Raw genomic sequence first — 24,791 nt, 5'->3', positions numbered from 1 at the left:
GGACGCTAGCGAGGACGCTTTTGAAGACGCTCGGCATCCTACACGTCATGACGGAGCGTTAGAGCACTGGCCAGGACGTTCTTCAGAACGATAGGCGTCCTACGCATCAAGACGTTCGGCAGGATTCCTGCAAGAACGCTCTTCAAGAGAGCGTCGTCGAAGTAGAGGAAGGAGTTTGGTCTCGTCAAGATGTCTACTTCTCTTTCTACGAAGGGAGCGTTCAAGAGAATCCATCACTTGATGAATTCCAGGAAAACTGTAAGCAGATTTCGGTGTCATAAAACGCCTCGTCTGCTTTCGGGATTGCGCTGCCGAAGGGGAACATTAAGGTCATTCCTGTCGTAAGCCCAGTCTCTAATCAGGAATCCTGCCCCTTCCTCGATTCTGCGGGAATCGGGAAGGCTATATGCTCGAATTCCTGGATTACTTTCCGTCATGCAATTGGGTTAGTTCTCATTGACAAAGTTCTTAATAACATTTTATCGCATAAGCGGATAAGTAACAAAATTTCGAAAGAGCTCTCATTCATTAGTCAGAGGCTCATCATGAAGTCTTATGTCAAATATCATAAGAAGCTTGAACTTTCCTTTTCGATCTTCGGTTCTCACTTGAGGATTTCCATTTGAATAATATTATTCCTTTTCTTGGCAAAGAGAATGAAGACAGTCGATTTCCATTCTCTCTCTCTTCCTCGTCGAGGAAAGAATGTAGTAGAGAATTAGATGTTCAAGTGACTGCAATACTAGGTATTTTATCTTCGCGTCATATTACTAAATGTAAAGTTCAAGTCATATACGCATATCTTGGGTTACCTCTACAGATGGCAACCGAAAGGACTGTTATTTTAAGTGTATTTAATCGGTCCTTCCTGCAAACTTCCAGGAGTTTCCGGTGTAAGGACAATGCTTGAAGGTATTGTTACAACAACACCAACTCAGCTTCTGCATGTAGCGAATTATGTTTCGCTTAAATATGCCTGCTTGAGAATTTTCTTATGATCGATAATAGTAACGAAACCTATTCCTTCGTAGAAGAAGAGTAGCTGGTAACTCAGGCAGAATAGTGCGAAACGAGAGGTTGCTGTCATTGTGGATGACGCAGTATATTTTAATCGGTACTCCCCGGCAACTTTCCAAGGAGTTTCCGATTTAAAACCCATTTGGTTAATTAAGCGTTAATGGTTAAGACAACACAAATCAGCTTCTGTATTAGCGAATTCTGTTTCGCTTAGATATGCCAACTTGAGAGTTTCTGTTCAAATAATGGAAAATCTATTCCTAGATGAATAGAATAGCTGGCAACTCGGCATAAGACTGCGAGAAGGTGAACATAAGCTGCTGCCTGTAACTGTCACAGTGTCTCACACTGTCACCAACTCAGTGTTAGGTAGCTCGTTGTACTGCTCAGTCGTTACGTCTCTCTCTCCCGCGGGATTGATTTACGAACCGTATCTCTGCCTACAATCATGACTTTTGCCTCGGGTTGAGGGGATTTCTGGTAATCATGAATAAACGACTTCCTTTTGCTAAGAAATTTTCAACAGAGATATCTCTTAGACATGTTCGGCGCTGCTTACCGCACTGTAACAGAATTCTGTACGAGTCTACCGCAGCATAGCACTATAATAATGCTCTCCTGCTTATGCAAAGCGCAGCCTTATTAGGGAAGGAAGCATGCTTAGTGAGGGAATGGATGAGTCTGCTGGGGACCATTTCCTCGCTGGAGAAGCTTGTTTCCCTGAATAGACTGCAATTCAGACCTCTACAGTTTTTCCTACAGGAGAACTGAAATAACATCAAAGATCTAGAGATAATTCTAAACGTCTCTCAATGGGTTAAGGATCATCTCAGGTGATAATGAGAGGGAGCCAGGCATCCGGACAGAGGTCCTGGCACATAATCTAAAAACGAAAAATTGGAAGCAATTTGGTTGGCTCTCCAGTTCCTCGAAGAGTGAGGTTTTGGTCGAGTGGTCCAAATCATCTCAGATAATTCCGCAGCTCTCTCATATCCCAAGAAAAGAGAGATGGTTATCGCATAGGCACGGAACGTAACGATCCGTAAGAGGTTCGTTACACGATTGCACGTCCGTGCGGATCTTCTCGATCGACGGCAGCAACTACGGACGTTTGACTTTTGAGTAATCCTCGCTTAGAAGTATGTCGAGAGTTGTGGAGGGACTTTGGGGACGTCCTTTCGTAGATTTTTGCAATATTGAAGACGAAGAAGCTTCCTCTACGTTGCGCCTTATTCTCGATCCGAGAGCGTAGCAATAGACGCCATCCTATAGTATGGAATGGGGATAGTTGGTTAGCCCTTTTCCCCTATTCAAAAGCTTAGGAAATGTAATAAGATAATCGCTGGCGTCAGAGGGAGTGAGAAAGACGCTGATCGCCCCATGTTGGCCTTCGAGAGGCTGGATTCAACAGAGGTCACGTCCTTCAGAGAGCACTTTCCAAGGACCCTTCCCGAGAGAATCGGTCTACTCTAACAGCCTCACTTCGAGAGGTACCTAAAATCTCTACCGCTCTGAGTCTGAATGCGTTCAGACTGTCAAGAAGCGAGAGGATCTTCAAGATTAATTGCAAGTCTCATTGCCAAAGCAAAGCAGTGCTGCATATTTTGCAGTGTACCAATCGGAGTGGGCCGTTTCTGGACATAGGGCAGAGAATGACTGTTCCTCTACCTCTGACCTCTGTGAATGACTTTACCGCCTTCCCATTCCGTCTGAAGTATGGGATAAGCTAAACAGTCCCAACGATTGTAGAATACGGAAATATGTTGTTGACGGCCTCTTAGGCTCAGAGATTTCGGATCTGTCAAAAACAACAAAAGCCCTTCACGATCTTTGAGGTCTGCGGAAATCTTGATGGAACTTAGACGTAGTCTAGAAGTTTTCTTGATGTCAAAGCATTTCGAAGACCTCTCCTTTCTGTAACTTAATTACACGTGACCAGAAAGGCTAATTTTTCTCCAACCATTCTAGCTACGGCAATGAGGGTTAGTGAGGTTTTAGCCATCATCAGAGGTTTTGGCTTTAGAGGACATAATTCGGTGTCCTCTAAGCCTTCCGTTCTTGCTAAGAACGAAATCCGTCTAACCCTTGGCCCAGAGGCCTGGAGATCAAGGGGATGGCACAAATTATTGGGCAAGAGCCACAGAGAGTCCTGTGCCCTGTCGGGGCTCTCAAGTTTTATCTTGATAAAACTAAAGAAAAGTCAAAGGTCATTCGGACAATCTGCGGTGTTCCGTAAAAAGACCAGACTTGCCCATGTCGAAGAACGCCCTGGCGTTATTTTTAAGGAGTCTTTCTAAGAGGCTCATTCGTCATGTTTGAACAAAGATTTGAAACCTTTTAAAGTAAGTGCTCACGAGGTGAGGGCGCGGCCTCGGAAGCATTTCAAAGCAGAGCATGACACTCAGTAATATCCTGAGTGCCACGTTTGAGCGAAGCAACTCTGTGTTCGCGCTTCACACTCCCGACGGGATGTGAAGACGACATATGAGATCTGCGAGTCGCTAGGACCATACATATCCGTAGAAATATTATTGGAGGCAGGTGAAGCAGCACCGCAATCACCTATCGATAGAAAAAGGGATAGTGGGTGCTTTTAACTTTTGAAGGGTTGGTCGCTTGAGGCGCTTTCCCTTTCGTTAGCCTAGAAGTATGGGACTAACTTCGATAGGTTAGGTCAGGTGGTAGTTTTAGCTTCGTTGCCCTAACCAGTATGGTCAAAAAAAATTAATATGGTCTAGTCACATTGTGGTCACGCCCCGTTGACAGATCATCTAGAGCGCACCAACTACACAGGTCACTACCTTGTTGGCAACTCTAGTAAAGCAAAAGCAGACTTCGGTGACAGTAATCAAGAAGTCAGCTATGCTAAACAGTAAGGAATCAAGATGTCAATCATCTGCACTTGAGGTTGTTTTCCTAAATCGTCTATTTCTGTCCCTTCCCCACCCCCTCCAATGGTGGGATTCAGCTATATATATATCTGACAGGTAAGTTTTCATGAACAAAATGTTATTGTTATGATACAATAAAGTTTGTTCATACTTACCTGGCAAGATATAATTAATTAAAGTACCCACCCACCTCCCTCAGGGGACAGTGGTATGAAAAATCTGAATAGAAAATGGGAAATGATCCTGATATCCGCCTCCCAGCGGCGGGAATGGTACTAACCACCTGGCCGCCCACTGCGTGTGCCGGAGTTTTGAAATTCTGTCGACGTCGGAGAATACCAGCTATATATATTATATTATGCCAGGTTAGAAGTTATGAACAAACTTTATTGTATCATAACAATAATCATTTTTCGCGCACAGCGAGCGCTGGCAGCAGCGTACTACGCTGTACGATATGTTGGCCCGAGAGCGAGAGGCTGGCGTAGGTACAGCGGCAATGAGTTCGACCTCACTTGCGCTCGTTTTGAACCAAGTAAGAATAGGTTAGTGTTCGTTTGTGATTTTTGTGAGTTTTTTTCAAGTACCGTAAATTAAAACAAAAAAACTGTCTGCAAAACAACCAAATAGGTGTCCTGCTGGTAGTGCAAAAAAAAAAGAGGCAATCCATCACTTTGGAGCAGAAACTGAAGATAATAAACCAGTGTGAAGCGGGAAAGGCAGTCATGGTTATCGCACGTGACGAACGTTTATCTCAATCGACGGTATCCACCATCCTTAAGGACAAGAAACGCGTAATGGATACTGTAAAGGCATCTGCTTCAGTTCATTCAACGGTAATATCAAAGAAGAGGATAGGGCCTTTGGAAGAAATGGAGCAGTTACTGGTCACGTGGATGGAGGATCAAATACAAAAGCGTATGCTGCTCACCCTCTTAACCATTCAGACAAAGGCACGCATGCTTTTTGAAGAACTGAAGAAGAATTATGATGATAACCACAACAAAAGTTTTGCAGCAAGTGCTGGATGGTTTCATCGTTTCAAGAACCGCCATAATTTTCACAGTGTGAAAATTAGCGGTGAAGCAGCAAGCGCTGATGCCGACGGAGCCGCTAAATTTAAGGCTGTTTTACACGAGATCGTCGTTAATGAAGGGTACTTGCCAGAGCAAATCTTTAATGTTGACGAAACCGGACTTTATGGGAAATGTATGCCACAACGGTCCTACATCCACAAAGAAGCAACGACGATGCCCGGGTTTAAGGCATACAAGGATCGATTGACTCTTCTGCTTGGGGGAAATGTGACTGGGTATAAACTTATGCCCTTTATGATTTATCACTCAGAAAATCCAAGGGCTTTAAAAAGCATCGACAAGCATACACTTCCTGTGCATTACCGTCATAATAAAAAAGCTTGCATGACTGCAATATTGTTCGAGGACTGGTTCGTTCATTGCTTCATTCCGGAAGTGAAAGATCATTGTAGGAAAAATAACATCCCCTTCAAAATTCTTCTGATTCTCGACAATGCTCCTGGCCACCCTCAGCACATCGGAGATATTAAAGAGAATGTAAAAGTTGTGTTTCTGCCACCAAACACAACTTCTCTCATACAACCCCTGGATCAGGGTGCTGTGGCTATGTTCAAGGCGTATTTTCTTCGGAACACGTTTGCGCAGGCTGTTCAGGCTACGTATAACGAGGAGAAAGATCTCAGAACTTTCTGGAAAGAATTTAGTGTTCTTAACTCCATTATGAACATTGGAAGGGCGTGGAAGGAGGTAAAGAAAGAGTGTATGAATGGGGTCTGGAAAAATCTGCTGAAAGTGTATGTGAACCGTTTAAAGGTTTCGATCAGAATGAAGAAGTGGAAATCAATAAAAGATCTTGATACTTGGGAAAAGTTTAAGATTTATTTAGAAAATTGGGTCATGAGGAAGATATCCAAGAACTTATAGATGTGCAAGATGTAGAGCTAACGGCAGAGGATTTAATTGCACTTGCAGAAGAGAAAAAAAAAGCAGAAGAGGAAGAAAAAATAAAAGAGCCGGAGCAAACGTTTACGACTAAAAAACTGGCAGAGGCGTTTGCTTTATTTGATCAAGGACTGAAACTTTTAAGTGAAATGTAGGGGGACGAGGAACGGTTTGCCAAAGTTCAGAGGGCTCATCAAGACAGTGTTGCATGTTACCGATTAAATTTATGAAGAAACGAAAAAAACGCACTGTGCAACCTACAATGGATTTTTTCTTCAAGAGAACGACTCCAGTGCATTCAGCTTTCCCAGCCCACCCTACCCCCTCACTTGAGACTCGATCCTGTACGTCTTGGAACAGTTGTTTTGTTTCCTCGAGACACCTGAACTAACAGAAGAAGAAATTCTATCTGAGGAAGAGCGAATTGATGATCCTGCTGCTTTATCATCATCCTCCTCTTCCGATCTTTAGTTATAGTAGCCATGAACAGCCTGACACCGATCACGTATGCCGACAACGGACCGAATCTTGGTGAGTACCCTTTACGCTACAGTCTGATCCTTGTTTTTATTATTAAATTTCTTTTTATAGTACTTAATTATCATAAGTCAATCTGCATTGAAACACCCGAATTAGCTGATATTAATAATTACTATACCATATATGTATAGGTATACTGTGTAGTGTAGGCTAATCTTCCATATATGTGTATATAGCCTAGCCTATATGGTACTGATTAACTTAAGTGTAGGCTAGGCTATATCCGAGATACGATTTTCTCAACTTACGATGGGTTTTTCGGAACCTAACCCCATCGTAAGTAGGAGAATACCTGTACTTACCTGGCAGATATATATGATTGATGGCCCTCCCAGCCTCCCCTCAGGAGACAGGTGGAAGAGAAAATCTGGCTGGAAAGGGGGATTGGTTCTTACACCCGCCACCCAGCGGCGGGTAAGGTAGATCACCTGACCTACCTGTAGCGTGTGCCGCGAGTTTTAAATTTTCTGTCGGGATGTCAGAGTCGTAAGCTATGTATATATCTGCCAGGTAAGTATGTACAAAACTTTATTGTATACTAACAATATCATTTTTCTAAATACGTACAGCACAGTACTTCTGATGTTGATATAGAATTTGACTGTATTTATATGGTAATTTATCTCTTGTCTCTTTTATTTAGGGCGGTCATGGATATACCAAACCTGCACAGAATTTGGGTTTTATCAGGGATCAGACTCTCATGAGCAACCATTTGGAGATGAATTTCCTCTTCAGTTTTACACAAGACAGTGTCAAGATATATTTGGCCCAAGGTTTGGTATTTATTCTGCTGTAGGACTTTTAAAAAAGGGATTTTGACGTAAGGAAAAATCTATTTCTGGGCGATTGGGCTCGTGGTCGCCAGCGAAATATCCTTTAATCGATTATTTTCTAGGGTAAATGTACTAACACATACCAGAGAATAAATAAATAAAGAAAAAAGGTCAGTACAACTGACTCGCTCACCCTCCAAGAGGGTGTCGGTATGAACACTATGGCGAGTGAGACCACAACCACGAGCCAAATGCCAATAGAAATCTCCCACTACAAAATCCCCACAAGAGGGGAGCCGACCCACAGAGTGGGCAGCAACTACTACTACTCCATCCCATGCTGCCGACTGCTGCGCCTCTGGTGGCCATCCTGAAGTTAGCAGACAATCTTGAGCGATGGGATGGGTAGGGTGGGATTTTGCTGGCGACACGAGCCAATCGCCCAGAAATAGATTTTTCCTTACGTCAAAATCCCTCCCTTTTCTGGGCTCAGCTCGTGTCGCTGCGCGAAATCGTACCAGAGAAATAGCACAAGATTGTAAATAAAATTCAACAAAACAAAAAAGAGGTCTCAAATAAAAGATAAAATAAAATAAAAGAATATAATTGCTAATAAAGATACATATACACAATGATACAAAAATAGAAATATTGCTTAAATTAACTTAATGCTAATAATATTTCTTAACCTAAGGTAATTTACATATATACAGGGCTTACATGGCATATATGTACCGAAATAGTATCTGTGTATTGATATGTACCAAGAACTCTAGAGCAATTAAGACAATAAGTTGAACAGAACAAACTTCAATAATAACAATATATAAAGGAATGTATATAACTTAATATACAAAACCCGTAACCAATGCAAATAAGATGTATCCCCTAGCATAAAAATAAGGGGATCACATCCAAGAGATCAATATATACAATCGATTGTGAGTGTCCCTAGCAAAAAAATAAGGGACACCCACCACATCATCATAAAAGCAGCTAAGATACAAGGTAACCGTAGATGAACAAGGCAGGAATAGACGAACTGTTGGGTGAGACAGGTAGAAAAAGGAGGACTGGATCTTCTACTAAAGATTAGGCAGAGTTGGGGGAAACTATGTTACCGCCGCCACTGCTGAAAATTTCAGAGCTTCCAAGGACTTTAAGTAATGACGTTTAAATACTGTCGGCGATTTCCATCCAGTATATTTTTTCAACTCATCGAAGTTCATATGTTGGAAATAGTTAATTGAGGTGGCTACTGCCCTGACATCATGTGCTTTTGGAAAAGAGTCAGGATTGGCTTGTTTAATAAAGTACAAGATTTGCTGTCTGATGCCTTTAATAGATAAAGTACCACCTTTTTCTCTCATAAAGAGAGGACCGATGAGGATGAGGTAGGTCCTAGACAGAAAGGCTCGTAAGGTCGATACTGGGCAAAGAGATATAATCTTGTGGAAGGGGTAGTACCTTCCATGGTTCCCACCTCATCAAAGGATCTTCATTCTTAGCTATAAAACTACGTTCCGGAGAAAGTAGCACTTCCCCTGTGGGAAGGAACTGAATATGATCCGGATCTCTGGATAATGCCGACAGTTCTGAAATTCTAGCTCCTGAGGCCAAGCTTAATAAAAATAGAGTTTTTTCTTAGAGCATTATAAAAGAACATGTGTCATTATCAGTTTCTGAAGCCAGCTTTAGAACATCATTTAAGAACATGATACTGACGTAGGCCTTACAGAAGGTCTAAGTCTAGCAACGCCTTGGGAATAGACGAGAAGTAGGAGGTCTGTCAAGTCTATGTTGAAACCAAATTGAAAAATCTTTTTCAAGGCTGACTTGTTTGTCGTAATGGTGCTAGCTGCTAAGCCTTTTTCAAATAAAGATCTGAAAAAGGATATAGCTGAATTGATTGTCATGATTCTAATATCTGATTCTCTCAGGAAGGTTTGCTAAACTTTTGACGGCAGCATCATACTGTCTCAAAGTTGAATCCCTTTTATCGGATTCCAAGAAGAGAATATTTGAGGGTCAATATTCGCATCCCTTTTCGCTGCAAACTTCATGAAATCCATAAAGTTAGGGTTTTGAGAATTCCTGAGGAAGCGAACACAGTCTTCGTTTGTACTGACTGGGAGAGCTTGGGACTGGGAATCCGAAGAGGGCGAAGACCCAGTTCCAGAATTAGAGGGTACCAATTGCTCTTCGGCCAGTCTGGGGCTACTAGAGCCACTTGACCCTTGAACGTTCTGAGTTTGTTCAGTACCTTCATGAGAAGATTCACTGGAGGAAAGACATAAATCTTCTCCCAGTGTTCCAGTCTAGTGCCAGGGCGTCCGTGGCATAGGCCAGAGGGTCCAGGTTGGGGGCCACATAACATGGGAGTTTGTGGTTCGCTTGGGATGCGAAGAGATCCACTTGTAGGCCTGGACTCTCTGAAGAATCCATTGGAACGAACTGTTGTCCAGTGACCATTCCGACTCTAGAGGTACTGATCGGGATAGAGCATCTGCTATGACGTTTCTCACTCCAGCTATATGGGTGGAGGAGAGGTGCCAACTGAACTTGTCCGCTAGGGAGAAGATGGCTACCATGACATGATTTAGATGGCGCGATTTGGAGCCTCCCCTGTTTTATACAATGTACTACCACTGCGCTGTCCAAGACTAGCTTTATGTGGGAGTACTTTGGCGGACGTAACCTTTTTAGGGTCAAGAACACCGCCATTGCTTCCAGTACGTTTATATGGAACTGACGGAACTGAAGTGACCAAGTTCCCTGAACTTTTCTTGAACTGGGAATTTCCTCCCCAACCGCTTAATGAAGCGTCTGTGGATGGTGATCCCCGGAGGAGGAAACTGAAGGGGTACTGAAACCGATAAGTTCTTGACTTTTCGCCCCGAGCGAAGTCGATTCCGTAGATCTGAGGGACAGAGGATAATTTGTCCTGGACCTGACATTTGCTCGTGGAGCGCCAGATTCTGGTTAGGTCTTTCAGTTTGGCTTTCATCAAGATGTTTGTCACTGATGCAACTGGAGTGAACCCAGGATCCTTTCCTGAGTTCTTCTCGACGCCAGTTTGGTGGACTCAGGAAATTGCTTGACCTGACTTCCGCTATTTTCTTTCCTCTTGGTTGATGGAATCGACAGAGTATGGAGGATAGATTCCATTGAATGCCCAGCCACTGAAAGTTTGACTCTGGAGTGAGTCTTGACTTGGTCCTGTTTATCTTGAAACCTAGATATTCAGGAACTGAATCACTTTCAGTGTTGCTTTGTGGCATTCCCTCGACTGTTGGAGCCCAGATTAACCAAATCGTCGAGATACGCTACTACCATAACCCCTTGCGACCTTAGTTGTTGAACCACCACTTCCGCCAACTTCGTGAACACCCTGGGTGCTACGTTGAGCCCGAAAGGAACTACCTTGAAGGAGAATGTCTGGTCTCCTATTTTGAAGCCAGATACGGACGGAAGTGTCTTGCAATAGGGATATGATAGTAAGCGTCTGTAAGATCGATAGAGGTGGTGACGGCCCCATGGGGAAGTAAGGTCCGTACCTGCGAGATCGTGAGCATCTTGAACTTGTCGCAGCGAATGGCTAAGTTTAAGCGGGACAAGTCTAAGATTACCCTTCTTTTTTGTGAGCCTTTCTTTGGCACGGGCTGAATAAGCGTCCTTGAAATTTTAACCTGTTGACTCTCGCTATAGCTCCTTTCTGAAGGAGGTCCTCCCCGCATACTACCGTCAATTCTTTGGATGGAAAGTGTTGGCGGCAAAAGGGTCTGGAATGGGGGGGGCGGGTCCGCTATCCAGCAACCCAGAGCCTTTTGGACACAAATGCTCTGCGGCCCACTTGCTGAAGTTCCACCGGTGGCGGAAGTGAAACAGTCTCCCTCCTACCTGAAAATCCTCATTGGTTTTGGTAGCCTCCTCGGCCTCCCCTGAAATGCTTTCCTCTATTGAAGGGTCCTCCCGATCCTCTCCCACGAAAGGATCGCTTACCTCTGCCTCCCTTACCCGAGCGGTCATACTTCTGGGAAGCCTGACCCTCGAAGACTTGATTGTAGGTGGAGAGAGAGCGTAAGAGGTGGAGGGTTGAGGCTGGGGGGAGAACATAGATTGGCTGCGACTGAGCCTTGGAGGTAGAAGGTTGGGCTGCTTGCACCAACGGGACAGCTGGAACCTGCTGAGTAAAGCGTGCTGTTTCTTTCTGGTAGGGCTGGAAACGTCTTTGTGGTTTCCTTTGAGCCTTACCCCTGACCACTTGATCTTGGCGTCTCTGGCCCAGTAAGACCCCAACGATATTTAAGGCTTTGGTTTAATCTCGTAGCCTCTGCCTGGACCTCCTTCACCATCGCACTCTGGGAAGAGGTCTGCTCCCAGATGCTCGATGTAAGCAACTTATTCGGCTCATGCCGAATTGTTGCTTCTTGGAGGACATGTTTCCTACAATTCGTCCTAGCCGTGGCGAACTCAAACATATCAGACTGCACCGTTTGAGTCAGAGACTTGGTGAGAAGCTTAAAGAGTGGCTCAGAACCGTAGGAAATGGTAGCCACCTCGGTCATGGCCATGGTATTAATAGACCTGGCTAACCTCGATTTAGCATCAAATTCCGCTTGAATAAGGCTATCCGGAAGCCTAGTAGCTTCTTCACCAAACTGCTCCATAGCACAGTCTGGTTTGAGTTTGCCCCGCTGAAAAGGTGTTGGGCAAATCTTCCCACAGCTCACCGGCTGAGGGAAGTAAAGGAGACGTAGGGTCCGCTTCTTTCAAGCTGAGGCATTGAATCCCCCCTTCTGGGCTGCTGGAATGGTGGTTGTAGCGATCTTTGTCAAGAAAGGGAGCGGGGTATTCTCTTCCATTGTAAAGATCGTAAAAGGACTCTTAAATGGTTGAATCTTTGTATTGGAACAATCCATGTCTCTAGACCTGGAGCCATTCTCTCTGAGCCTGGTCTCGTGAATAGAGGACTGTCTCTTTCGGTACCTTATCGTCCCGAGTCATGGCCGAGGCGGTGAGCCTGGCGTAGCCAATGGGAACGGAGGCTGAAGGTCTTTTCCGGGTAGAACCTCGAAGTCTTCAATCCTCCGAGTTCCACATTCCCGGGATAAGAGATAAGCCCGTCTTGGAAGGGGGCGTATGACGCTACTCTCCAAGGATTGTTCATTGAGAACGGAGGTAGAGAGTCATACGGGGGTAATTGGACTCCCCCTGTGCTGAAAGGTGGGGGAGAAGCTAGTGGAGCTTGGCTCAGTCCGGCTATAATGTTGTCCGAGAGTGATTCTATCCGACAAACCGGGGGAGAACATTTGTTTCCATACTGGTTTTCAGAGAACCAACCAGATCGCCCACTTGTTGCAACTGACGCATTCGTTGGAATCCAAAGCCGGAGCTGCTGCGGAGGTGGAAGGGTGGCTCTGAACCGAACCAAGGGTAGTGGAACTGTCGACGGAATCCGCTGGAGTGTGTGATCTCTCCCTGGAGGATTTACTCCTAGAAGATTTAGAGCCGGACCCAGAAGCTTTAGACTTCTCTGCTCCGGGATTTCTAGCCGGAGACTTACGAGAAGAAGATGACGCCGACGCCGTCTTTTTAGACGACGACGACGTCTTAGTCAAGGTTTTTACAGCTTGACCTTTGACCTTGGGTCTAACGGAAGCGTCAGGAGAAGTATATAATTCTGCACCTGTAAAGCCTTGGAAGGATGGAGAGGTTGCAGGGGTAGAAGATCCAGTGGCACCCAAGGGCATCCCTTGGGCGTCCAACGTACCTACCTCGACCAACAGGTCGTCTACACCTACCATAGGTTCAATATTAATGTCCAATGTCGTGACTTCCGAGGAGATATCCTGGCCTTGATCCGTCAACAAGGCAGCAAGCTGTTGCTGAATGAAAGCGATAGTCGGGGCCGCCTCTGCTGGGTTCGCGTAGCCTGTTGACTTGCCTCCGGGGAAGATCAGTACCGCCAACTTCTTTTCAAGAATCAGTGGGCATACCCTTGGCGGCGTTCTTCCCAAAACCGCCGACCCAGGCCCGACAGGGTTGCCAGTGCGGTATCCCTCACAGCCGGAGCTGGAAGAGAGGGTATTGATTAGATTTTAAGATTAAACTTAAAACTAAAACTAAAATTAAAAGCTTAACTTAAAATATAGGGGCTGCAAAACCCCCTGAATTTTATCTTAAGTTAGGAAGATGAATTCAGAAAACTTAAGAATTATAAACCACAATGGGGTGGGGATGGCTAACGGAGTTGGAATACTTACCCCGTCTAAAAGCTGGCTCACCAGATCATAACAGATGGTGCACGTCTCGTGATACCAGACCTGGATGTCCCCGTGCGGAGTCGCGCATGGAGCATGGGACCGGCAACTTCATGTCCACATGGGTCTTGAAGTGTAGCGGCGCATCCCGGATGCTCACAGTTGGTGGTCTGTAAGTGAAAAGACACATGAGTATCTTAAAGGCTATCGCTTACAGGCTAAAGGACAGAAGAACTCCGTTGCATGCCGGAGCTCGGAAAAAATTTGGGCATAACCCCTCCCTTAAAGCCTGAATAGGCTATAACCCCGGAGAGATCTGGTGAGACAGGTAAGGGAGGGGGGATGGTTTAAGGTAGCTTAAGATAAACTTACTAGTTTAACATAACAGAACTTAAACCTATAAAAATACGAACGTACCGACTAAGTCCAGTGCGTGGCGGAGTGTCGTGACTCAAGCGAGACCGGAGGTGGTTAGTAGAGACCAACTGTATATCCCGGTCCACCCTTCGGGTGGACTAGCACCTTTCCGCTGGATGCCGGGGCTCCGGTATGGCAAAGGAAGCCCCAGTTAAGTAAGGTGGGTAAGGGAGGATGGAGGACAAAACAGAACCCGCGGGCTAAGCAACGGAGCGACGGAGTAGCGACGGAGGGGGGAAAGGCCAGTCCCCCCCACCTTTACCATCCGGCCGGACCGAGAAGCTGGAGAGGTCGAGTCCAGTCTGGGTCTGTCCCGTCCCTCTACCCACCCCCTCCGCCTGGGGGGAGAGGGAGGCAGGCTCGGGTATGCGGAGCGAGCATGGTAGACCAACCCACCCCCCGACTCTATGGAAGAGCGGGAGGGGGGAAGATGACTGGACAGGCGTCTGGCTGCTCCGTGATCACGTAGTGACCACGGGGCGGTAAACAACAAAACAATGAAACAATAAGGCCTAGAAGACACAAACCGGCTGATCAGAGAGATGCTATCGGAAGCAACCGAACTGAGGAGCGGAAGCATATGGGCCATATGGGCCCTAACCTAGGCTAAATGACAGACGCCTTACACTAACCTAAACAAATTAATAAAAAATAATAATATGAAAGGAGGAAGAACAAAATAGTAGGAGAAAAAATCCAGGAGTGTACGACTAACCCGAAGGAAAGTCTACCACTCAAAGCTAGCCGGGGCCGATACTAAGAGCCGTGGCTAGGTCTGGATAGAAGGAGCCTACATAAGGTAAAAGACATGCATGCATGACAAAAACCGTGTACTGTACCCTAAAACAAAAAAGCGGATGATTAAAAATAGAGCGTACTAAAGTGAGGGAATGTTCTGGTATGGGAGACCCAGAACGAAACCCGCCACGAGGCAGAACCCATGCTGCCATGCTTCTTCCGACCTAGAGTTCGTATTTATACCTAAAAAACGGCAAATACGGGCTCAGGGCCGGAAAAAACCAATAGCAATAAACACTGAGTACTTAACTTAGCTGCTGCGATGGCTGCACGCTCCATGATAAATAAATCCAAAGAAAAGGGCACAAATAACACAGAGTAAAAAAGGGCACGTGTATACCGTGTGCGCTAACTGAAAAGGATGGCCACCAGAGGCGCAGCAGTCGGCAGCATGGGATGGAGTAGTAGTAGTTGCTGCCCACTCTGTGGGTCGGCTCCCCTCTTGTGGGGATTTTGTAGTGGGAGATTTCTATTGGCATTTGGCTCGTGGTTGTGGTCTCACTCGCCATAGTGTTCATACCGACACCCTCTTGGAGGGTGAGCGAGTCAGTTGTACTGACCTTTTTTCTTTATTTATTTATTTATGCTTGGTAATGTGTTTAGTTACCATTTTACCCTAGAAATAATAGATTAAAGTATATTTCGCGCAGCGACACGAGCTGAGCCCAGAAAAGCTTATATTACTTCTAAATGTTTCAAGCAGAAAAACTTTTTTCTGAGCATATTGGTTGGTTTTGTCCTGTAGTTCAAATAATACATTACAGTTAGCCCCTGACTTATGTGGGTGATTGGATACAAGATACCCGTTATATCTTCAAATTTACAGCTTAAACTCCCTTATATTATTATGTATTACAGCTTAAACTCCCTTATATTATTATGTAAAATGGGTAATACATCTATATAGGGGATTTGCATAAATACACCTATGTAATGCATATCTTACTGTATACAAATACATACTGTGTCATCTCTAGATGCTATATAATACTAGTACCTGAAAAATTTAAATGCTTTGTAATACAGTAAGTAGTTGCTATACTGTTACTGCTCCATTGAGGTGAGACTGTAATAAAAAGTTTCTAAACTTCCATTATTGAAACAATTAATAAAACTTGTCATTACTGTGTACACAGGAAAAGTCAGGAGTAATAGTGTAATGTTTTTTCTTTTATTTATTTGAGCCTTTTGCAGATTGCTTCAGTGTAATGACCTGAATGAGAAACTAAGTTTTTCACATCATAATGAACTTAGCTAAATATGCCTGACATTTACGTACTTTAAAACTATTATAATTATGGTACGTACCATTACATCTTTGGTTAGGTGCCAGTTACATTTTAGTTTCAGTTTCATGTTGAGGTTGTGTAAAAGCTTAATAAATGGTTGCAGTAGCAGCCAGTACACAATGATAGTGCTGTGGATTAAGCTGAAATACTTTTTTATGTGTTGACTATTTTTATTTGCTTAGCATGTAGAAAAATTAAATCTTGTGCTTTAGAACTTTATGTAATTTCAAATAGTAACTTCACATTTTCCAATTAATTTCAGTCAGGTGTTCTTAAGTTAAGGGCTAACTTTAGTATGAAGTGTTATTCTCTGCTACTTTATCAAATTTAGAATAATTGGCATTGAATCAATGGATAGCAAAAGATACCCCTGAGCACTAGCTATGACTTTTGACTTATTTGATGTGTACTTTGTGATTGTAAATATGATTATTAATACAATAATTGTGATATGATTATTAATGTTCACAATACAATAATCTTGATATAGAAATATATCCTAACTACTGTAATTTGTTAATATTCTTACAGTCCTGGTTTGGGAAGTAAGAATAGATTAAAACCTTTTTTACTTAATTTTTTAGGATCTCACCTGAAGTACTGAATGCAGGTGTCAGACGGACTAATGCAGTATATGGTGGTCATGATTTGAAAGTAACTCGTGTCGTCTTTCCAAATGGATCAATTGACCCCTGGCATGCTCTGGGGGTTACTTCAAACATTAGTGATGAAGCCACAGCTATCTTTATTGATGGTAAGAGTATGTTCTTTCTTTATATTGTTAGAGCAAAGCTGTGGATTATGGTACACATTATATTGACTTATAATACGATATGCCAAGATGACAAAGACCTACGATGAATAATAAATCAAATTTCACTATAATACTATAGTACTGTATTTGGGTAAATTATGTTTGTTCCGATACGTTATACAAACCATCGGTCCTTTAACAATAGGAAGGTAACTAGCGGCAGCTGGAACGGTCGTAAGCTTCGAACAAGAGAGTTCAGTAGTTAACTGCTTGTCCAACAGTGAGCGCGCAGCGCGGCTGGGAGGTGAAGAACCACTTTTGCTTTCGGCCGTGTGGTGTGAGGACGTTGTTCGCCATCGCTCTCTGCCTGCTTTATCGTCGTTTGCTTTCAGGATTTTTTTGTGTTTTCCCTTACTTTATGTGTGTGTAAAAGTGAACTGTAAGTACGCATATTCATTTTTCATATACACTTTGTTTATTTATGATTATGGATCAAGGATCGATGTAATCTCCGCGCCTCCTATTACCCGATGACTGTGCCGGGGTTGAGGTTCGTAAATGTGGAAAATTGAAAGTTTTCCTGAGATCGATCCCCAAGTCCTTTTTGCTCGGTGCCGAGGGCGGGAGCACGCTCGCGCCGAGCCGTGTATTTTTGGGTGAAAGTGTGAAAGTGAAAATTGTAAGTGCAGTACTCTTTTTTTTCATTTTTCATTTATATTTTTGCCCTGTGCGCTCGGTGCCGAGGGCGCGAATGCTCTCGGCACGAGCCTCTTATTTTGTGTGAAAGTGAAATCGCAAGTGCAGTATTCTTTTTCATTTTCATATATTATTTTGATTGCATCAATATTCATTATGGATCAAGGTTTCCGCTCTTACCCGGGAATTGATCCTTACCCTTTTATTTTGTGTGAAAGTGAAATTGCAAGTGCATTATTCTTTTTCATTTTCATATGTTATTTTGATTGCATCATATTCATTATTGGATCAAGGTTTCCGCTCATAACCGGGAATTGATCCTTACGGTGCCAAGGGCGCAAATGCTCTCGGCCTGAGCCCTTTTTGTGTGAGTGAAATCGTAAATGCAGGATTCTTTTTCATTTTCATATATTATTATTTTGATTGCATCAATATGCATTGGATCAAGATTCCCCTCATACCGGGAATTGATTCTTATGCCCTTCCGCTCGGTGCCGAGGGCGTGAATGCTCTCGGCCCAAGCCTTTTATTTTGGTGTGAAGTGAAAGTGAAATGATAAATGCAGTATTCTTTTTCATTTCATGTGTTAATTTCATTATGGATCAAGGTTTCCGCTCATACGCGGGATTTGATCCTTATGCACTTGCACTCGGTGCCGAGGGCGTGAAGGCTCTCGGTCCGAGCTGTGTTTTGGTCAGTGGTGCAGTGGGTGTTGTGCGGGGGCGGGAAGAGCGAAGGCCAGCCAAGAAGTTGTCGGAAAGCTCTCCCGCGACTCCCTTGGTAACCGATTCTTCGTCTTCTTTCCTGCCTCCCCACTCAGTTCCCACGTATGGCACCTTCCCCTTTGGGGGGGTTTCGGGGCCCTTCTTCTTTGCCTGACCCGTCAAGCGTAGAGGAGGGCGCTCGTTACCCGACGTCCATTTGTTTGGGGTCTTCCATTTGTTTGGGGTGGGGCTGCTTCCCCCCTCCCCCCCTGCATGAGGGGGAACTTCTCCTACTTACCAGACTTTTGCTTCCACAGTGCTTCTGCCATGAGGGATGACCTTGGTCAGGTTTGGGGGCGGGGTATTTGGGACTGCAGGGCGTGCCGAGTGTCCAGGGGCTGCTTCACTTTTTGGCGGGGTCTGGTGCGGTCCCTTGGAGCGGTGACCACGACGACAACCAACTTGTCGACTCCAGGGTACGCCGCCCCTCCTCACCTGGTTTACTCGCCGCATGTGGTGTCTGTCTCACCTACAGCCACTGTGCAGGGGCCGATCGCCGTACCGAGGGGGGGCGTGCCGCCGCCGCCCGGGTTTGCCATGCTGCCGCGACCAGACTTCCGCTGCCCCAAGAGCTTGTCCCTGGACCTGCCGCCGGTACCCAGGATGTCGTTGACTGATGCTAAGCCTCCTGGTTTACCTGACTTGCCTGCCGTACCTGCCGCTACTGCTGTTCCTGCTGCTGGTCCCGCCGCTCTTGCCGCTCCTGCTGTTCCCGCTGTTCCTGCTCCTGCCCACGTCGTTCCAGTCAACGGTATTGCTGCCCAGACGCAGGTCCTTCCGGACAGGCGCAGCCGGGCCGTGTTGCTTCGGCAATTGCCCCGGCTCCGTCCTGGATGGAGGATCTGACAAATGTCCTGCGAGAGCTAACGAAGAAGAAGAAGAGGAGGAGGAAGGTGTCGTCGTCGTCTTCATCGTCTTCTTCGTCGTCTGCTGCCGCCTCTTCCCCTTCGACTTCTGAGGCTCCCAAGCCGAAGAAGAAGAAGGCTGCCTCCTCCCCCCCCAAGAAGGCTCCTTCGGGAACTTCTAAGGGCCCGTCCCACTCCGGTGGGACAGGGGGTCCTTCTGCTGGTCCTCCTGCTCCTTCAGGAACAGGGCCCGTCTCTCCTTCCGCAAGGAAGAAGAAGACGGGTACCAGAGGGGTACCGGCTAACACTGGTACTTCCTCGCCTGGTGTAAGCCAGGTTCCGGCTCTGCCTCTCGTTCGCGAGAGGTTCCGAGTGTACTGTCTCCCGCGGGAGACCGTACAGCCAAAGTTCTGACGCCAGAGTTCGCTCGGCACCAGGACCGCAGCACGGAGCAGAAGGCTGGTGAGATCCGCTCAGGTGACTCTCGCTAGACCAGCGATAGCTCTCGTAGCGACCAGCTGGTTCCCAGGGTAGCCGTGACGGTCCTAGACCTACCACGGTCAGAGGCTGGTAAGAGGTCCCCTCGTTCCAGCGGTTCGACGTGCCGTGAGAACTGTTCTCGGTCCAGCCGCTCGCCCCAGGGGAGCGGCACAACCAGGCCTGCAGCTCGATCGCCACTGTTGGCGATTGCCTGCAGTCCCCCAAGCACACCGGTTCTGCCGGTGAGCGAGGGGGGAGCGTCAGGTCTTCCTCTCCTGTTCCTCCAACTTCCTCGGGTTACACCAGGAAGGGCGCGATAACAAGTAGTGATCGTGAGGGGCGCGCCCCCCCACGATCCCGCCACGACGTCCTATGTGCCAGGCACAGTACTCGGATCGACCAGGTCGTATGCGCAAGTGGCAGGAGGAAACTGGGAGGGGTCTGCCGCTGTTCCTCCCTCTGAAGAAGGAGGGTCTTGGGAATCGCTCTCGCTGAAGGGACTTGATGATCCTACTCCTCAAGATGCGAGCACTCCTGAGATCCAGAGGAATTTTGCTGAAGTCATTGTGCTGATTCGTCAGCACAACGACCTCGGGGAATGGGACCAGCGGCTGTTCCTGACCAGCAGCCGGTCCAGACCAGCAACTCGACCATCACCGTGGTTGATGATCATCACAGTCCTCCCAGCCTACCGGTTCTGCTGGTAGGCAGGGGAGGAGCTCTAATAACAGCTCCCCTGACACATTCCTTGGTCCAGCTTTCTCCACGAGAAGCCGCTGGTCCAGACCTGCAGCTCAAATGTTGGCGATCGCCTGCAGTCCTCCCAGCCTACTAGCATGCTAGTAGGAAGGGTAGGAGCATCATGGTAGTGGGGGGCTGGCAAGGACGGATGACGCTTCCCAGACTCTTGAAGGGACCATCACCGCTGTTCACATGACGGTCTGTCTGGACCACGCATTCAAGGTGATGCCTGGTCGTACTCGCTTCTCCAACTGCTAGTTCTGCTGGGAAGGCAAGCGAGTATCCAATTCCTCCTCCATTCCCTCTCTCCTTACGGCTACGAGGGAAAGGGGAGGGATCCTGCAGAGTGTTCTCTGTAGGATTCCACGTTGGGGACTGCGTTCCTGGGGGGACCTTCGGGTCCTACCGGACAGAAGTCCCCGTCATTGAGGAAGGATCCGGCCCCATCCTCGATTCCTACGGGAATCGTGAGGACCACCAACCAATGATCGGCTGACGAATTTGGTGGGGGTTTCGCCGAGCGCTTAGAATTATTTGGAATTTCTAGCACTCTCAGTGTCAGTTTTTTTTACGATCTGCAGACACTTGGGCGAAACCACGGTCCAGAGTGGGCTAGACGAGAATCCCCGATAATTGTTATTACGATTATCGGGAAACTCGCCGAATGCTCGAATTCCTGGAATTTCTAGCGCTCGGAAGAAGCACTGCTGCTGAAGGAAGAATATCTCACAGTAGGCGGCCAACCCTAGGATAGAGAAAAACGGACGGGAACATCCAGTTTGGTTTGAACTATCGTCTTCGGTATTCTGTTATCACCATTGAAGCTTTCCTTCGGGTAAGACTTCTCCTTCACTCTCTTGATTAGAGAATGAAGGGTGTCAGCTTCCTATCCTTATTCTCATTCCTCGAATGGAAAAGATTTTAGGATGGAGGTCTTTGTACAGAAACCTACAAATATACTACATATATTACCCTCGCGACATGATTCTGTTAATCAGTTGAATTGTCCGGGGTGTAGGCGCATACCGTAGTTAACTATACGGATTGTGACTGAGACGACTAATCCTACTTGAACTGCAACTCGGGACTGCCTGCAACCTCCCAGGAGTTACCACTTTCGATTTTAGATACGTATGGTATTGTCATGACAACACCAACTTAGCTTTTGTATTTACCGAAAACTGTTTCGTTTAAATATAATTGCTCGAGCGTATTTTGTATGCTCGATGGTTCTAGCCGAACGCATTCCTTCGTGGAATGGATTACCTGGCAACTCAGGATGACGAGCCAGCGAGAGCTACTGTGTGTTGAACTGCCTGATAGCAGCTCAGTACCAGCTGGCTCTCCGAGATGCACGGTCGGTTATGTCTCTCTCTCTCCCCTGCATTGATTGACTACCGAACCGTACCTCTGCCCAACAATCACGGACTTAGGTCTCTGATTAACGGGGATTCTCGCATACATGAATGACCATCTACTGCTGTGATGCTCGATTTCATCGCCTTCGACATTGCGAGAATTTTCAACAGAGATATCTCTTGGACTCTTTCATGTTTCTCTTTACCGCACGGTAACAGAAGTCTGTACTAGTCTCCCGCTGCATCGCACTGCGATAATGCGGAATAATTTCTTCAGACATCTGAGTTTGTCTTCAAAATATCTCGTATTCGTAGATGTGCAATTGTTCATTGTTCACCCCGAATTAACAGATGTATTGGAAGACATTGCCTACTCCCCGACCTGCCAGCTCTACTTCCAAATGTTCAGCCCATGAGAAGCAGTTCTTCAGGCAGTACTTCCCTGTGTTTTCATTACTGAAAAACGCCCTGCTTTCATTGCAGCTACGACTCCTCACCGGACAGCAATGAAATAGCGGTTAGCGTTTTCAGTCATTTGTAAGCACAGGTTTAGAATCTTGAGAATCCTTCTCTCGATTAGCCTGTGAAGACTTAGGTTGCATTCACTGTCCACCTACGTCTTCAACGGCACATAGTGTTGTTTCTCCTTAGCTAAGATTCAACTACTATGAGAATGTCTTGCCTTCAGGGACCTCGGTCTCTAGAAGGCAATTGACTTTCGCCTGTTGGGCACATGCCTTAAGAGAATCATCTCCTCGCCGTCCGGCATCGGTGACAAACAAATACACTATTTGTTTGGTCTCTCGGCATAACCCTTTATAGGGCGAAGGTCACTTGACTTACTCGGATGCTTGGACAACTTGCCTCACTACTGAACGCAGTCAGTCGGCAGCTGTCAGAGCGCCCGAGTCAGTTACGAACTACGCTGTGGACTTAGTTCGGTTTTTCCAGATCAATCATTACTTCGTCCTAATGGCTTGTCACAGTACCCATACCATCGACACCCACCATGGAGTGTCGGTGTCCTATCCACTACCAAGAAGAACAACTTCACTGCATTGGGATACGAGAATGCGAGACACTTCGCTGTAGACGGATAGACCAGTACGGGTACTGGACTTCACCGAAGTCGAGAAGAGGGATAGGTCATGCGACTATTCCTTTCTTTTCCCCTGAGGGAACTGCATGACTTTTCCTGCAAAGTCAAGCATCCAGGGGATGGGGATCCGTGACGCTCGAGTTCGTACCGAACTTCGTAGCGAAGACTCAGAACCCTTTGGTCCCTGACGATCGGTTCGATCTCTTCACAATCCCCTCCCTAATGGATTTCACTGCCTTCGATGCGAAGGAGATGCTGCTTTGTCCTGTGAGGGTGCGACGGCGCTATCTGAAGAAACTCGACACTCCAGGCTGAGTGTTGACGCCTCTTCGTTAGCACCGGGATGACCTAGAAGAAATACATTCCCTCGCGTTCCGCAAGAACTTCTCTATGGCGCAGGTACTGAAGGCAGGGGTCTGGTCCAACCAGACCACATGCACCTCCTTCTACCTTCAGGATATTGCCCACAGGTCCTTGGATCTTTTTCCTTGGGACCCGTGGTGGCTGCTCAACACGTTGTGTAGCGAACCCAGACCCTCGCAGGCTGAACAGCATCGAGTCCTGGTGTGACTGTAAGAATGGATGAGTGAATGAGAGTGTGACTGGCTCCTCTTCCCATCTTTTTCTCTTTTTCTCCCCCTTTCTACCTGTGGGTACAGGGATAACGGTTCGTCACCCTCCCGCTGGGATAAGGACAAGATGCAGGTGAGCTACTCGACAGAGCCCCATCCTATCCCTTTCACTAGGGATGGGAGCGAATATCCACCACTTCCCCCAACAAGGGGGGGAAGTGGAAGCCAACAAGAGACAAACCCATAACCTTATGTTGCCTCTTGCAAACAGGAACATGTTCTTGCTTGCTGGTACAAAGAGATATGCTTGCCTCTCTCTTAGTACTTGGTCCAGAGGTCTGACCATTGATCCTGCGGTGCACACCCCGATCAATCGGACAGAGGCTTGGATCCCTCCCTCGCTCTTACGACCAGGGAGGCTTCCAAGGTTGGGCGAACACCAGTCTGTTCACAAAGACTCAGATTCCTCCCACCAAGAAGTGAGTCTTCCTATTGTTAAAGGGACCGAGGGTTTGGTATTTAAAAAACGTATCGGAACAAATGACAATTTGTCGAAAATTGCATTTTTCCTAACTATACAAACCTGAGGTCCTTTACATATAGTCCCACCTCATGCCACCCCTCACTCTGCAGTTTTTGCTTGGGCCTAAAGCAAAAGTGATTCTTCACCTCCCAGCCACGCTGCGCGCGCACTGTCAGACAAGCAGTTAACTACCGAACTCCCTTGTTCGAAGCTTACGACCGTTCCAGCTGCCGCTAGTTACCTTCCTATTGTCAAAGGACCTCAGGTTTGTATAGTTAAGAAAAATGCAATTTTCGACATTGTCATTTTAATGGATTTTGGAACTCGCTCTTATGGTTACAGGACTCTTGATTTTTTTTTAATTTTTAAAATATGTTGATTTTTTGGTGATTTTTCCTTTAATTCCATTAAGAAGGGTGATAGAGTATAATCAAATTCCATACCAGAGGGATTATTAGTATAATATTTAAGTCATTAGATTTTATTTGAGTTGGAAATATTGCCACCAAGAAAATGGGTGGGTTCTCTAGTTACCACATTTAACAATAAATATCAGTTGTTCAAACGCGAACAAACCCTCGGTCTTAACAATAAGATTATTTCTAGCGCCTAGCTAGATCCGGTAAAAAAGTAGATGAAAGCAAGGAATCTTGTGGTATCTGGCAACGCATGCGTAGATCGGGTGAACAGTGGTCAAACGCCTAACATCTACGCCAGTCTTTCTTTACTGCCTTGGGACGAGAGTTGGGTTTTTCCTTTCTTGGCCTTTTCCCGTTTTTTTGCCCGTTTCATTCCTTTAGTGTGTGTGTGTGTTTTTACCTAATATTATGGCTGCTTCTACTCCTTCTCGATGTCAGCGTTGGTGCCCTGGAATTCCTGGATTTCCGTGTTCTCGTTTCTTGGCTTCGTCGGCGATGGACCCTCACATCACTTGCAGTATTTGCTGTTCCAATTTTTGTACGATTACAAATCCTTGTACGGAATGCCGG

General features: G+C 46.1%; 1 protein-coding gene across 1 annotated transcript in view; it reads left to right on the top strand.

The window, feature by feature from the left end:
• Positions 1-24,791, top strand: part of LOC135203127 (putative serine protease K12H4.7) — a 232,294-nt gene that overhangs the window by 178,917 nt on the left and 28,586 nt on the right. Inside the window, exons 8-9 of the mRNA XM_064232771.1 lie at positions 7,071-7,203; positions 16,555-16,724. Of these exons, the coding sequence (XP_064088841.1) occupies positions 7,071-7,203; positions 16,555-16,724 (303 nt within the window). The remainder of the gene's footprint in view (positions 1-7,070; positions 7,204-16,554; positions 16,725-24,791) is intronic.

Source organism: Macrobrachium nipponense, chromosome 33 (assembly GCF_015104395.2).
Source record: "Macrobrachium nipponense isolate FS-2020 chromosome 33, ASM1510439v2, whole genome shotgun sequence".
Lineage (NCBI taxonomy): Eukaryota > Metazoa > Arthropoda > Malacostraca > Decapoda > Palaemonidae > Macrobrachium > Macrobrachium nipponense.
Note: the sequence above shows the minus strand (reverse complement) of the source record. Positions and strands in the feature narration are given on the sequence as shown.